The following is a 14,779-nucleotide window of genomic DNA, read 5'->3' on the forward strand; positions in this document are numbered from 1 at the left end:
GAAAATCATGACTTTCCATGACCATTTTCGATCATAGTCGAAATCCGTTGACTTTCGATGATTTTCCTCCACTTTCCATGTGCGTGGATATTCTACATATAGACTTATTACTGAAGAAGATTATACAGTAATTTTATCAATGTCAGATTTGGGGGGAAGAGGAAGCAGGACCCCCAAAGTTTGAAAATCATCCTGTTTCTTGTTTTTTTCACTGAAACTTGATATAATCATATAATAATCACACACAGCAGCTGGCTCATTCATCGTAAATAACACTATTCTTGAGCTTATTTAATTTCTTCTCATCAGCCCCTTTTGAGTTGTTCAGCTTTTCTCTTCAGTTTCATTTCTATTTTTACATGAACTTGAAGTTAATGTCCTTGCAGCGAGGCCTTCTTTAAGGGGGAGGAACGGAAGGTGCTTGGTGGACAACAGTCACCGTAATCTGCTTACTACTTTGCCTACTGCAACCATCAAAGCGATTTTGGAGGTACGATACGACCCTTTCAAAAACAAGATTCTTGAAAAACTGTAAACGACTTGATGCCATAGTGAAAAATACACAACTTACTTTGCATCAGGAAGATAAGAAACGACACGCTAACTGGATCAGTTCAAGTCAAAGAGATTGATAGAACCGAGTATTGAGTGGAACAAGTAGAAATGTTAAAGCTCTGAAAAATTCCGTTTTTTTTCCCCCGGAAAAAAGGAGAGGGGGGGGGGGAGGTTCCCCCTGGCAATTGAAATCTTAAATTTTAAAAATTCGGGAATTTTCAAAAAAAGTTATGCTGATATATTTTTTTTTCTGTGACAAAAAAAATATGTTTTGAAGATTCCCAGATGCCGCGATACAAAATTTTCCTCAATTAATTTTTTTTTAAACAAATGTTTCGACTTTTTTGGCTTTTATAGCAATGAAAGATAGAAATACTCTTTTGATTTTTGAAATATGGTTGGAAACAGATACTCATTATTAATTCAATTTCAAATCTTTCTTCTCTATATTTTTACATACATGCATAGGCAACTCATACGGTAGGGAGAGGGGGGCAAATGCCCTTTTCTTATTTAAAAATTAATGATCGATGGGGGGGGGGAGGGTGGATGATAATTTATTTCACGAAAGTAAAAACTAAAATTTCCAAATAAATGAGCTTTCCTCATCCTATTTCAGAAGAATGGAACTTTAAAATGAACGAAGAAAGTCTACACTGGCCATCCGTACCGATTTTTAATGCCATATTCCATCTTTTTAGAAGTTATTAAACAAGTAATATTAAAAGTCATAAAGTAATATAGCCCAATTTTACAAGAAAAAAAAAAGCCTCGGGTCCACGCCCTCTTACCCCTATTGTTCTTTTGCCCCCCCTCCCCCCACTCCCTTTCGTGCACCAGCCGCTGATGCATACATGTAATGTATGTAATAAACAGGGCCCGAGTATGTCTTTTCAGAACACTGAGAATGAACTTCAGATGGTGCCTGGTCCCTCGCTTTATATATAATTGAAGAAATTACATTTAAACTACAGATTTGGTGAACTGGGTACCAAATCTTTAGCCAAAGTTTTATCTAACCCAGATAACAAATATATAGCTTAATATATAGGTTAATAATAAGGAAACAAGAATTACTTCTTATAAGCGAAACAATTGTTGGTGTAGATGTTGTAACTTCCTCCAAAATCAGACAATTTCTGGTAGAAAAACTCTATTGTATTTACTATTAAGTTCAAAAGTCATAGACCATTTTTTTCTGAGAAAAAGCGCATAACAATCGCGCTCAAACTATAATGCAATTTTTTTCTCCATCAAAGTGTCTAATCCCCCCCCCCCGGCACCAAAATTTCTGGTTTTTCCCATCATTTCAATTTTCTAAGGTGTTTTTTTTTTTTTTTTGCAACCACAGAAACCTGAGTGAGGCAGGATCTCACTGCTTCTATTATAACCACTTTCCCCTTTTCACCCTAAAAATCATAGAAATTTATTGAACAAAATATGCCATTTCAACCATCAGCTAAAACCAACTTCACAACCGCTATTACACATTACTTTGATATTGTAATCCATTATCCGTTTTATCTTTTGCAGGACTGGTGGAACAGCACATCATTCTCTCAGTATTACAGGAGATGGAACACTGTGGTTTATGACTGGTTGTATAACTATGTCTACATAGACACACACAAGGTAAGTTAAGCTTTATGCACATTTTCCACACAGAAATGGCAAAACGTGCAAAATTTGCGCATTACTAAAAACCTGTCAAAATCGAGCAATATTGTTGACCCTTCCTCTTTTTGTTAAAAAAAATTGCTGTCTCATTTGCTTATTTGTTATCTGATATTTTAAAGCAAAGACATAGTCTTTTCAAGGATACTATCCCCCCCCAAATGCATAAACATTGGAAAAAAGATACAAATTTTCAAAATAAAAAAATTATGATGCTTACAGTTTTTGGAAGGGAAACAGGAATAAATATTCACTGGTCCAAAAAATGACCAAAATTTGTACACAGCTGGTCCAAAGAATTTTTGTGGTCCGCAGCAAACCAGTTAATTTGGAGCCCTGATTTAAACTATACAATTCCACATAATGCATAATCCCAGAAATACCACTGGCATGTGCAAAAACACCTTACCTTACACCTTAGGGGACCCAGGAGAACACCTTATGGCGGGGGGGGGGGGGTATGGTTCGTTTTTATTGTTTTTATGGTCAAAAAATGACCTCCCCCCCTCCTTTTTAAAGGTCACCGGATATATCTTGTGTATGAAAGAGATCAAAAGGAAAATGAAGGTTGGGTGGATTTATAATTTTAAATCGTTTAATCTGATACACAAGGCTTGAAATGTTTATCATTTTGCCTTCCTGAGAAAAAATAACATAATTAAAGATAGAGTATAACTTCGATTTATGGATTTCCTCAATTTGATGATACAGTTCATATGTTCAGATTTGACTAAATTAAGTGTTTATGTTCCTCGATTTGACGATATCTTTGATTTAACAATAACTTTTTCCAGTCCCTTGACAATTGTTACATTAGGGTTATCCTGTATATTGAAACCAAAATTAAAAATTATTATTACAGATGGGCTGCAGCAAATCATTCTCTTTGGTTTTGGTTTTCGTTGTGTCAGCCTTAGTTCACGAATATGTCATAAGCATGGGCTTAGGCTTCTGCTATCCAGTACTGATGGTGATTTATTCCACAATAGGAGGTAATATATTCAAAGATTAATTTGACTGATTGTATCATTTACTCGATTTTATATTGCTTAATGAGCTATATTCCTATAACTATTAAGAGGTTATGATTGTTATTGTTAAAATTGAATCCTTTTCTCGGTGTTACAGTACTCAGTAGATTAGTCGAACCTGTCTATCTCGAATTTCACAGGACAGAAGAAAAATTCGAGATAAAGAGGCATTGAGATGGGGGTTTTGATAAAGCTATAAAAATAAACTGGAACAGAGTCAAACAGTTAACAGATTCTTTTGCATTGATGTTGTCGAACGTTTGACTGTACGGCCCATTTGGATCATATCACTTTACCACTTTACTAATTTTAGCGATTATATCGATAATGAAATTACGCATATACTTAAGGGCAAAAATTATCTTTCAGTACTTGATATTCAAAATTGTCGAGACTATTATTTTATTCTCAATCGAAACAGTTTAAATATAAAAACGTCATAAAACCAGAACACTAAAATATGTTGTTTTTTCCAATGACTCCAAAAAAAAAAGCTCACAAAGCTTTTTCACATCATCAATTCCTCCTTTCTCCCAGTTTCTTAGTGGATGGAATTATTGACAAAACTTGTTTCTTGTACATCATTCTCCCTGGACTACCTATCCCACTAGACTAAGGGAACTACTGCCAAAATGACAAAGAATGCTCTCCCCCCCCCCCTCCTTATGTTGACGATAATAATCTTTGAGAATAAAATTCTAAAATAACAGAATAGCCAGAATTCGAGATATAAACGTTTTTGTAAAAGTTATTCAAGATAAACACAAGAAAGAGCAAAGTATGAAATAACAACATCAAAAAAGCACAAATAGCAGATTACTGCAGACACATGTTTCGGCGTTACAGGCAAAAAGTAATGAGCTCATGCATGAAAAGACATTCGACAAAAGTGAAGATTTAGATAAGCATGCAGCTTAAAAGATAAAAATAGCGGATTAGCCAAACGCCAACGAGAAAATTATAAATCGATAAGGAACCAATCAAAATGCAAACAAAGGCCAGGAGCTCTCTCTGAGGTACAGTAAAACCGAAAGAAAGAATTCAGTTGGACAAAGATTAAGCCAAAGCTTAAACAAAAAGAAATTGTATATAACCGTGAACCGCAAGAAAAAAACACCAAGGAAATGAAATAATCAAAAACAAAAATTTTCAGAAAACGAAAATATAAAGATAAATAGAAGAAACGAGCTGATGTGTGCATCAGATGACTCCCTTTTACTCCAACTTAATGTCATTTCCCCATTATTGGCAATTTTAATGTGATTCAATTGTTTACTCTCTAAACATCACCAACAGTGGTCAAATTGAAACCAAATTTAAAATTTGAAAAAAAAAATCCAAATTTGTCAACAGGTTGGCGACTGAAAGACTGCCGATATATCGCCAAGTGTCCGACAAGTTATAACACCATTTGAGTTTACCTCGAAATTAACAATGATTTCTCCCCAAAAAGGGGCAAAAGAACCCCTTAGGTACATCCGAATGCAACTAAAAGGGAAGGTGCACATCTAGGCTCCACTAAGAGTCTACATAACAAATTTCAACTTTCTATGACATGCCATTTTTGAGTTATGCGAGATACATACGCACATACACACGTACATACGGACGTCACGAAAAAAATCGTTGTAATTAACTCGGCGGTATTCAAAATGGATATTTCGGGTGTCTGTATGTTCTTAGGCATATATCCACGTGTGGTCGGGTCGAAAGAAAACTCAACATTCATTCGGGGGTGAGAAAAATGGAAATAAATGCCGATTTTTTAGTGAAAATTTTTTTGCGAGTACAAAACTTCCTTTTAAGTAAAAGGAAGTAAAAAAAGGGGGGATGGGAATGTCAACCATGAAAAAAAAGTTAAAAATAAACAAAGCAAGATAGATAAAAATGAATGGAAAAATAAAAACGTATGCAAAATAGAAAAAGTGGATGGGGGAAAGGACAGTGTTAAAGATATGGGAGCCAGACATTGGAAAAATACACAACTGCTTTAAGATCGTTAACTAAGTTAGAACTGTACCTCAAAATATGGAAAGATTCCCAAAAATCAAGATCTGATGAATTGGGGTATTTTTGGATAATCTGATAAGAGTTAAAATCAAAAGAGTGATTCGAATCCCAACAATGTTGAGTAGTACTAGATTGTTGTTTTTTCACATAATTTTGATGCTCTTTCAAGCAAAATTTTAAAGCACACTGAGTCTGTTCAATATGGGCAAGTTTACAACTACAATTAATTTTATAAATTCCACAACAATTAAGAGGGTGAATAGAATCTTTAAGAGAAGAGAATGAAAGTTTATTAATAGGAGAGAACACCACCTGGAAATGGAAATGTTTTAGAATCTTAACAACTCGATAGTTTACAAATGGAAAGAATGGCAAAAGAACCAAATTCTTTCTGATGAAGGTTCGGATGATATATTAGTTTGGGATTTATTTGAAAGTTTTTTATAAGTGGAATTAATCAAAGTTGGCGGATAGTCTCTATCGATTGCCACAGCTTTAAGATAATTAAGTTCCACTTTAAGAAGTTCTGTTGAAGAACAAATATTAATTGTGCGATAAACAAAAGAATTAAAAGCATAATATTTTTGATTTGGAGGATAAGACGATAGTCTATGAGGAGGTAAAGAATCAGCAAAAGGTTTGTGATAAACAGTAGTTTCGAAACCAATTTCAGTATGAGAAACAAGTACATCAAGAAATGAAATGCAATTATTCTGTTCTTTCTCACAAGAAAACTGAATATGAGGATCAGTGGAGTTTAAAATAGATAAAACCTCATCACTCTCAAACTGATTATTCCTATTGGTTCCTTATTGGTTTATAATTTTCTCATTGGTGTTTGGCTAATCCGCTATTTTTATCTTTTAAGCTGCATGTTTATCTAGCTCTTGGCCTTTGTTGGATGTCTTTTCATCCATAAGCTCATTACTTTTTGTATTGAAAAAGGCGTTCCCTGTAACGCGGAAACACGTGTCTGCAACAATCTGCAATTTAAGCTTTTTTGACGTTGTTATTTCTTACTTTACTGTTCAGCACAAAGGTATTTATTTATCTTACAGGAAAGAGCATTGAATTATGCTCTAAATTTAGGAAAACTAAAAATTTTCAGCATACAGGGTTTTTTGAGATAGTCAAGTTCAAGATTAACAGGTTTGACTGTATTCTGAAGTTCTGAAAATTTTAATTTACTCGCAAATCTTGAAACTTTTACCATCATAGTAAATTATAACTACTGATAATATTTACCTAAAATAATATCCTTTACTTTTCTTGGCAGTATTGGTTGTATTTTTAACACAGAGCCGGACATCTCAATTTTGGAACACCTTCATGTGGAGTATGTTGTTTTCAGGATGGGGAATCATCATCAGCCTCTATTCCTCAGAATGGTACGCCCGGGTCAATTGCCCTCAAAAACTGGTAAGCACTTTAATTGAAAGAAAATATTACGACATTAGATCCCAAATCTGCGGAGAAATGCAGGCACATGTTTCGGGATTACAAAGAACCCTTTATTCAATGCTAAAGAGGCAGGCTTATGAATGAAAAGACACATCCAACAAAAGCCTTTTCACAGCAAAACAGTAGCCCATTTAGGCAGAGCTAATTGCATCTGATAGCAATTGAAGAACAAAATACTAATAACAGTTTTTCGCTCATTTTTCACATTCAAAAAGTAGTTCTCAAAACAGTGTGTAACAAAACCACTTAAAATAGTTGGAACTCGACGTTATAACAAAATTTCTCAACATTGACTCATAGTTCTTACTAAAAATTTCCGATGCCTGATAAAGCAAACTGAAAAGTATGTTTGTTTGTCCAGATGCTATAATAACCGATGATACAAGTTCTGAAATTTTTTGTAAAAAGATTCTCTGAAAACAAAAACCTTTTAGAACGGAAACGCACTTTGTGAAATATGATAAGCATAATAAAAATCAAGAACAGTGTTTTTATGATCATGTTCCCATGTAAACTAATCTTAAATAAATCTCGAATTAGTATATCAATCATTTAATTACTATTATTTTTTTAATTTCTCAGGATTCCAAATGGGACTTTTTCATACCAAGATCTTGGGACTCATCATGTCGCATCCTGTTGTAAATTGCCGTCCAGTCATTTCTCATCTCCATTGGAATTCAGACATTGACAAATGCAACTGTATTCAAAAGATTTGTACACATATCCATTAAAGTTTGTGGTTCTATTTTAAGAAATTGATTAGTTATTTTACCGAGATTCACTTACACCACAAAATTTCAAAGTACAAAAATTCTATTTCTACTTTAATACTAGCAAAAATATATATATATATATATATATATATATATATATATATATATATATATATATATATATATATTTGAATAAGCTTTAACTTCAGAATGATCAGTCCCTACGAGAGGCTATGTCCCCCTAGTCGGAAACCGGGAGCCCAGCCCTTATCGAGGTCCGGTTCGGAATTAGAGTAAAGTAAGTTTTATAAACATTTTTATGGGGGAGGGGCCCAAAGACCAAATTGACTATTGGCCCACCTTGGCTCTCAGTGGCCCTGAGAATGATGGAACATCTATACAATTGTTCTAGATCAGTGGTGCCCAACCTATGGCCCGCAGGCTACATTAATATATAACAGAAAAAATACTGAAAAGAGGAAAAAAAATATTACAAAATTAAATTTTTCTTTTAGATCCTAACAATGAAAATCTTGATAAACTTCAGAAGGAATCAAATGCATCTTCATCATTTAACCTGATCACTTTAAAAAACGCAATTGAAACATTCCATCAAATTAAAGGTTTCCAATAAAGAGTTAAAAAAAGTGTAGAATTGAGGATTTAGTATCAAAACCTACTTAATACACTTTTTGAAATTTTGCAGGAACGACAAAAAGCATTCACAAATTAAGCTGTTTATGAAAGAAAAAACCGTTTTCTTGACAGTGGTTTATGGTGCATTCTAACTCGCTTTGTAGCATGATATAGTATTCACCAAGAAGCATCAAATAACAGAAAAAAAATGTTTTTTTTTTTTAAATCAGCAATTGAGCTGGTTTTGATATTAAATGCCTGAATTAGAAACATTAGAATTTTTCTAATTAAGACAGGCATAAATACATGAAAATGTTTCGTAAAGGTTCTCATAAAGAACAGGTAAAAAACTTGCAAAGTATTTCATTCCTGGAAGATGCTACATGTACTTTGAATGAATGTACATGTACTTTGAACATCCACTATTTTCAATCTAAACGCCCAGATTTGCAACTTCTTCTTGCTGGTGCTACAGCTTGTTGCAGGCCAAGACCATCTCTTGAAGTCTTCCCCACCTAACCCTATCCCCTGCAATGGCCCTCCATCGGTTCACTCCTACTACCTTTAAGTCATTTTCTACCCCATCCAGCAATCTAACAGGGGGTCTCCCTGTTCGGCATTTTTCTTCAATGTTGGTGAAGGTGACTGTTTTTGTGGGGAACGCATCTGCATATCGAAATATGTGGTCTAGCCACCTAATGCAAGACACCTTTAAGATGTTAGGTTCACCATACTTTTTGTAAATTTCATGGTTATGAGCTCTTCTCCTTCTTCTCCATCTTGTTGTAATTGTTCAAAAATCTTTCTTAAAATTTTTCTCTCAAAAATCAGTAAAAGCTCTTCTGCCCTGTTGAAAGCCCAACATTCACTCCCATTCCGGACAACAGGTTTTATCAATGTTTTATATAGAATTATTTCAGCTTTAATAGATTTGCAACTAAATGTGTGAACATGATCAAAAATGGTACGTATAACAGGCCCATTCCACTGTCACGTGCGAAAGACAATCCGACTAGATAATGTCACCAATATTTTGTGATAGATCTTAATATTTTAATTAAACAGAAGTAAGCACATTTTTGAATTTTTACATTTGATATATACTCCTGTACATTATTGTTTTATTGAATAACTTTTTTACTTGAAATTTAAATTATTTGCATGCGTCACATCAAAAATCAACTTTTTGTAGTAAGCTGCATGCATTACTTAACCCTTTAAGTAGTTTGCCCGTACAGTGTACGTGCTACCCAAAATTGGCCTCATCTGATTTGCCTGTACGGCATACGGGCATCGATATTTTCTCCTTTCCTTTTCTGGTTTGCCCACATTTTTCATTAATGAAAGAGAGTATTTAGTATTATTATTTTTCAACAGATGACGTGGCTTGTCCATGTAAATGAAATGCTTTTCATCCGTTTTTTTCTATGTAGCGGGTTCTTTTCTTTGAAATTTTTGTTCGACTGTATGCCGTGCTTGTGAATCTTATGGAAATTATGGATGGAATAGACGACGAAAATACTTTCTTGTTAGATGATGAACTACATTCTGATACAGATATTTCTTCCAATTATTTGGATTATTCCTCAGATGACTCATTGAGTGAGCTCAGCTCTGATGAATATTTGAGTTCTGCAAGAATTTTTGCCGAGGTTGATGTGAAAAATCCACCTGTTTCGTGTCCTTGATTTTAAGATTTCTGGTATTCCCTCTGTGCAAGTACAATTTGACGACACTTCTGATTGCTCTACAATTTTATGAAACATTCAATTATTTTTCACTCATGAGTAAAATTGTGGAAGAGAAATAAATATGCTAAACAGTGCAATAAAAAAATATGCCATTTTTGGTAGCATTTTTGGTAAAATAATTGACCGCTTAAAGGGTTAATATTATTGCTCTGTGAATATAGCAATGATAAACAAATTGCAGGTTTTGAAACCTAGGGTTCTATCATAAAGGAAACATATCTCATTTGAGGAAAAACAATGATTCAAACCATTGAAAAAAAATTATATGGCAATTCCACTGAAAATGGTTGATTTGTCCTGCATGTGAAGGTTCCTGTGGTTCATTAAAAAGAAAACTTTTAAAGGGTAATGATGAAATTTTTTTCCTGACACATACAAGAAGTCATACATATATTTGTGTGACTTCTCGTACGCGTGAAGAAATTTAAGTTTGAAATTTTATTAATTTCAAACAAACTTTGCTCATTACTCTTTTAAAGTATTATTTTTAATGTAATGTATGAAACATGACAAAATGACCGTTTTCCGTGGAAATGGCCCAGTAATGTTCTTTTCGTAAAATATAGATCCTTTATCGGATTTTTTTGATTGATTTGTGCTTTCTAGGTATTTTCCATACTTTATGCTTTTTTAACTCAGTCCCTTGAGAAATGTAACATTGAGGTTTCACAGTACGTGCTAAATATATACTGATTTAAAAAAAAACTGAACTTTAGGAGAAACACAAATAGAAAAAACATTTTATTGAATAATTTCTAAATCACACAATAAAAATCACTATAAAACATTTCATTAAAACATAAAAATAAACTGAAATTACACAAATAGAATACTTATAGTTTTTGCACAAATTAGTAATTTAAAATTTACAAAATATTTCCCAACACCTTAAATTTTACAACTAACAAATTAAAATATATAATTTTATAACTGAAAGTATTATTCTTATACAATCAAAACAAAAATTTGATTTTAGTATTTGTTCTAAAGTTGAACTTGATTTTTGTTCCTTAAAGCATGCCATTTTAGTTAATACACAAACCTAAAACTGATTATTAATCATGCATTGAAGGATCATTTGTAATGCTTCCTAAAAGCAATAACATTAAAGCTTATAATAAAACATTTTTTCAAATATTGCTTGTAAAACAAAGTTGAAAAAAAAAAATGCTTTAAATTATCATGTTTAACAGAAGCAAAAATATCAAAATTTTGAAAAAAAAGTTCCAAAATAATAATACAGTCGACTCGCGATAACTCAAACTTCGATAACTCGAAATTTTCGATATCTCGAAAAAAAAAAGTATTTCCCTGCACCTTTATTGCGTTTTTAATGAAATTTTATCTCTTTAACTCGAATTAAATTCACCTTCTTTTAGGTAACTCGATTTTTTTTCCCATTTACTTAAAAAATTTTCAATCCCTTAAAACTCGAATTTTCAAACAGCTATCACTTTTCTCCCTCATTTACGCGCTCTAGAGAAGAAAAACGTGTCCTCGGGCTCTTTTGTTAGGGATTTTCACAGTTGTGTTCACCACAGGTATGTGGGAGGGGAGACATGTTTCGACTGCTGTTTTCTGTGGACAATGGTCGAGCTTCTAGAATAAGCATTCTCTGAACTTGAATTACCAGTTCCTCGAACACAAACCCTTTCTCGTTCTAGTCATCCATCGTCTTCTTACTTTACTTATTAGTGCTGTGAAAAAGCTCAGGTTTATTTGTCATCGAAATATGGCTACAAAACGAAAATGCACTACACTTTCTATTGCAGAGAAAAAAAAGGTGATTGATGTGGTTGAAAAAGGGGGAAAGAAAAAGATAGATATTGCGAAGGAATTTGGCATTCCGAACAGCACACTCTCAACCATTCTCAAAAATAAAGAGACTATTCTGAAAAACTTTGATGACAATCAAGGGGATCGGAAAAAAAATGAAGATAGCGGAATACCCAGAAGTAGAAAAGTGCTAGATAAAATGGATTACCCAGTACCGTACCCAGAACATTCCACTCGGTGGAAACATATTGAGAGAAAAAGCGGAGAATTTCGGGAAGCAACTCGGCTTTACAGATTTCAAAGCAAGCAGTGGTTGGTTTGAAAATTTCAAGAAAAGAAACAACATCACTTTTTACAAAATTTGTGGAGAAAGTGGAAGTGTAAGTCAAGAAGTCTGCGAAGAATGCCAGGGTGGAAAGAGAAGCAAGGAACGAGTAACTTTGTTACTGTGCACCAACATGGATGGATCAGAAAAAATGAAGCCAGTAATGATAGGAAAATCAAAAAAGCCAAGATGTTTCGCTGGAGCTAAATCATTTCCTGTGGATTATGAAGCTAACACAAAATCATGGATAACAGCCGAATTGTTTGAAAAATGGCTGAAAAATTTAGACCGTAAAATGACTAGTCAAAACCGCAAGATTACCCTATTTGTTGACAACTGTACAGCCCATCCAAGCTCAATTACAACGAAATTAAAATCTGTAAAACTGGAGTTCCTTCCTCCCAATACCACTTCAAAACTACAGCCATTAGATCAGGAAATTATCCAAAATTTCAAACTAAAATATCGTCATCAAGTCATAAAAAAATGCATTGCTGAAATTGATGAAGGAAGCAACCCTTCTGTAAATGTGTTGCAAGCAATGAGAATGGTTGATAAAGCCTGGAATTGCGTTGAACAAAAGACAATAGCAAACTGCTTTAGAAAGGCAGGTTTCATAAAGCATCTGCTGAGGAAATCCACCTAGAAGAGGAAGAAAAAGAAAAGAAAATCGAGGAAGTAGTTGATGAGGAATGGAGTTTAGTATCAAAAGCTCTGCAGCTAGATCCTGTAACAACATTTTGAGACTTTGTCAACATAGATGATGATGTTCAAGTGTGTGGAAATTTATCAGACGAAGACATAATTGTTGAATTTCGACCACTCTCAGAAGAGGAAGATGATGAGAGTGAAGAACTTATCCATCCAAAAAAGATAACCTTTAATGAAGCAAAAAGTGCCATGCATGTGATGCGGTTGTTTATTGAATCAAGACCTGATATGGACTTAAAGACATTCAAGACTATTTCCCATTTGGAAAATATATAATTGACATGGTGAGAAAAAAAGAGTACCCATCAAACTCTTCTTAACCAGGGTTCCCACTCCTTTACCCAGAACAAAAAGTAAGGACTTTTTAAGGACCTTTTTTAAAATAAATTAAGGACCTCAAAATATCAACTACTCATGAACTTATTTATTACTAAATCTATATATATATATATATATATCATATAAAAGCATTTTTCTACAAAAAAATAACACTTTTAACATTGCAAAGTCAGACTAAAAATAGTTGATGTAAGGAGAAAAAAAAAGCTCAATTCTGAATTTTTTCAGAAAAAAAAAAAAAAAAAACACCTTCTTAAATGAATGTCCACAAGAAGGAGAACTAATTTAATAGTACTTATTTTAATAGTTTAGTTTTTAGTATGATTAAATACTTACACAGAAGTTAATAAATCACTATCTCGAATCATTTATACAGGGGTTAAAATTCAGGGCAGGATGAGATACAGAACTTTCTCAAATCCCTTCCTTGAAAATAGTCCGGACAGAAAATTCCTGCCCAGAGAAGTTTCATTATCTTATATTAAAAAGAATTGCTTGTTAACAATTAGTAAAAATTTTGAGATAAGCACAGCACTCCAAGCACAAACTTTTACAATATTGGCACACTGAAGAAATTGACTTTTAGCCCTTGATATACACAAGGTGATCACAGAAGGAACAAAATCATGTTCCCTGATATCTTCCTGTCCAACTAAATTGGTCTGATTTCTCTTATAGCCAATTTTTCATTTTCATAAGGTTATATTTCTACTCCTCCTTGTTACTTGAATGCACCTAGCCAATAATACTATTTCAGGCACTATTTTTTTTCTATGCAAAATGAGCAAAAATAACACAAAATGCATTGAGACTGCTGATTTGTTAGGAAACATTATTTAATAAGAATGAAAAAACTTCATTGACAAAACGAATGTTTTTTCCATTTAAAATTAGTTTACAACTCTCCCTACATCTCCAAAGAGAGCCTACTGTTTTTTAGACTTCAGTTTTTAAAATCTTTTGAAGAACATCCCCCACTGTTCCCCTTCCTTGAACTTCACAAAAGATAGTTTTAAATTGGGCTTTCAAGATTTCCATTTCAAAAAAATTACAGAATAGCGCCTGAATCCTCTTAGCCTTAAATCATCTAAAGATGGCCTAAAATAGTGTTTTTAAAACTTCAGCTACGAACAATTTTTGGGGGAGAGCCCTCCAAACTTCACCATAAAATTTCTAAATTTGCGTTTTTACCACTCCAGTTTCAAAAACTTTCAAAGGAGAGCCTTACTTTTATCCCACCAAACACAGCCTAAAAGTTTTAAGACTTCAATACTTAAACTATTTTTGGCAGAGTGGCTCCTAATTCTCCCCCTATAAGTCACTTAAAAGTTTCCTAAAGCAGTGTTCTTTGCATATAGGTCAGCTTTGGAAATTTTTCGGGGTGAACCTCACCAACCTCTAACTTAACAACAAAAGACAGCAACTTAAAATTGGGGCGATAAATCATCAATTTTGAAACATTTCTGGAGGCTGGAAGAGAATCACCAAACACCTACCCCTACATTTACCAAAGGCCTAAATTTGTATTTTTAAGACTCCAGTTCCAGAATTTCTTCCTCCTACATTTAAATCACCAAAGACAACCTAAAAGTTTTAAGACTTCAAATTTTTCGGACGAGAGCCCAAAACTTTCCTCACCCTTGAATGACCAAAGATAGCTTGGTACAGAGTTCTAAATATACTAGCTTCAAAAATTTTTTTGAAAGAGAGTCCCCTAAACCCTTGTGATATATTCACCAGAAAATGGCTTAAATTTGCCTTTTTAATGGTTCAGTTTCGGATTTTTTTCTGAAG

General features: G+C 33.5%; 1 protein-coding gene across 1 annotated transcript in view; it reads left to right on the plus strand.

Annotated features, from left to right (window-relative positions):
• Positions 1–7,461, plus strand: part of LOC129229948 (sterol O-acyltransferase 1-like) — a 38,861-nt gene extending 31,400 nt beyond the window's left edge. The window contains exons 10-13 of the mRNA XM_054864332.1: positions 2,089–2,187; positions 3,092–3,221; positions 6,547–6,689; positions 7,314–7,461. Coding sequence (XP_054720307.1) covers positions 2,089–2,187; positions 3,092–3,221; positions 6,547–6,689; positions 7,314–7,376 — 435 coding nt within the window. The 3' untranslated portion in view covers positions 7,377–7,461. The remainder of the gene's footprint in view (positions 1–2,088; positions 2,188–3,091; positions 3,222–6,546; positions 6,690–7,313) is intronic.
• The last annotated feature ends 7,318 nt before the right edge of the window (positions 7,462–14,779 follow it).

Source organism: Uloborus diversus, chromosome 9, assembly GCF_026930045.1.
Source record: "Uloborus diversus isolate 005 chromosome 9, Udiv.v.3.1, whole genome shotgun sequence".
Classification (NCBI taxonomy): Eukaryota; Metazoa; Arthropoda; class Arachnida; order Araneae; family Uloboridae; genus Uloborus; species Uloborus diversus.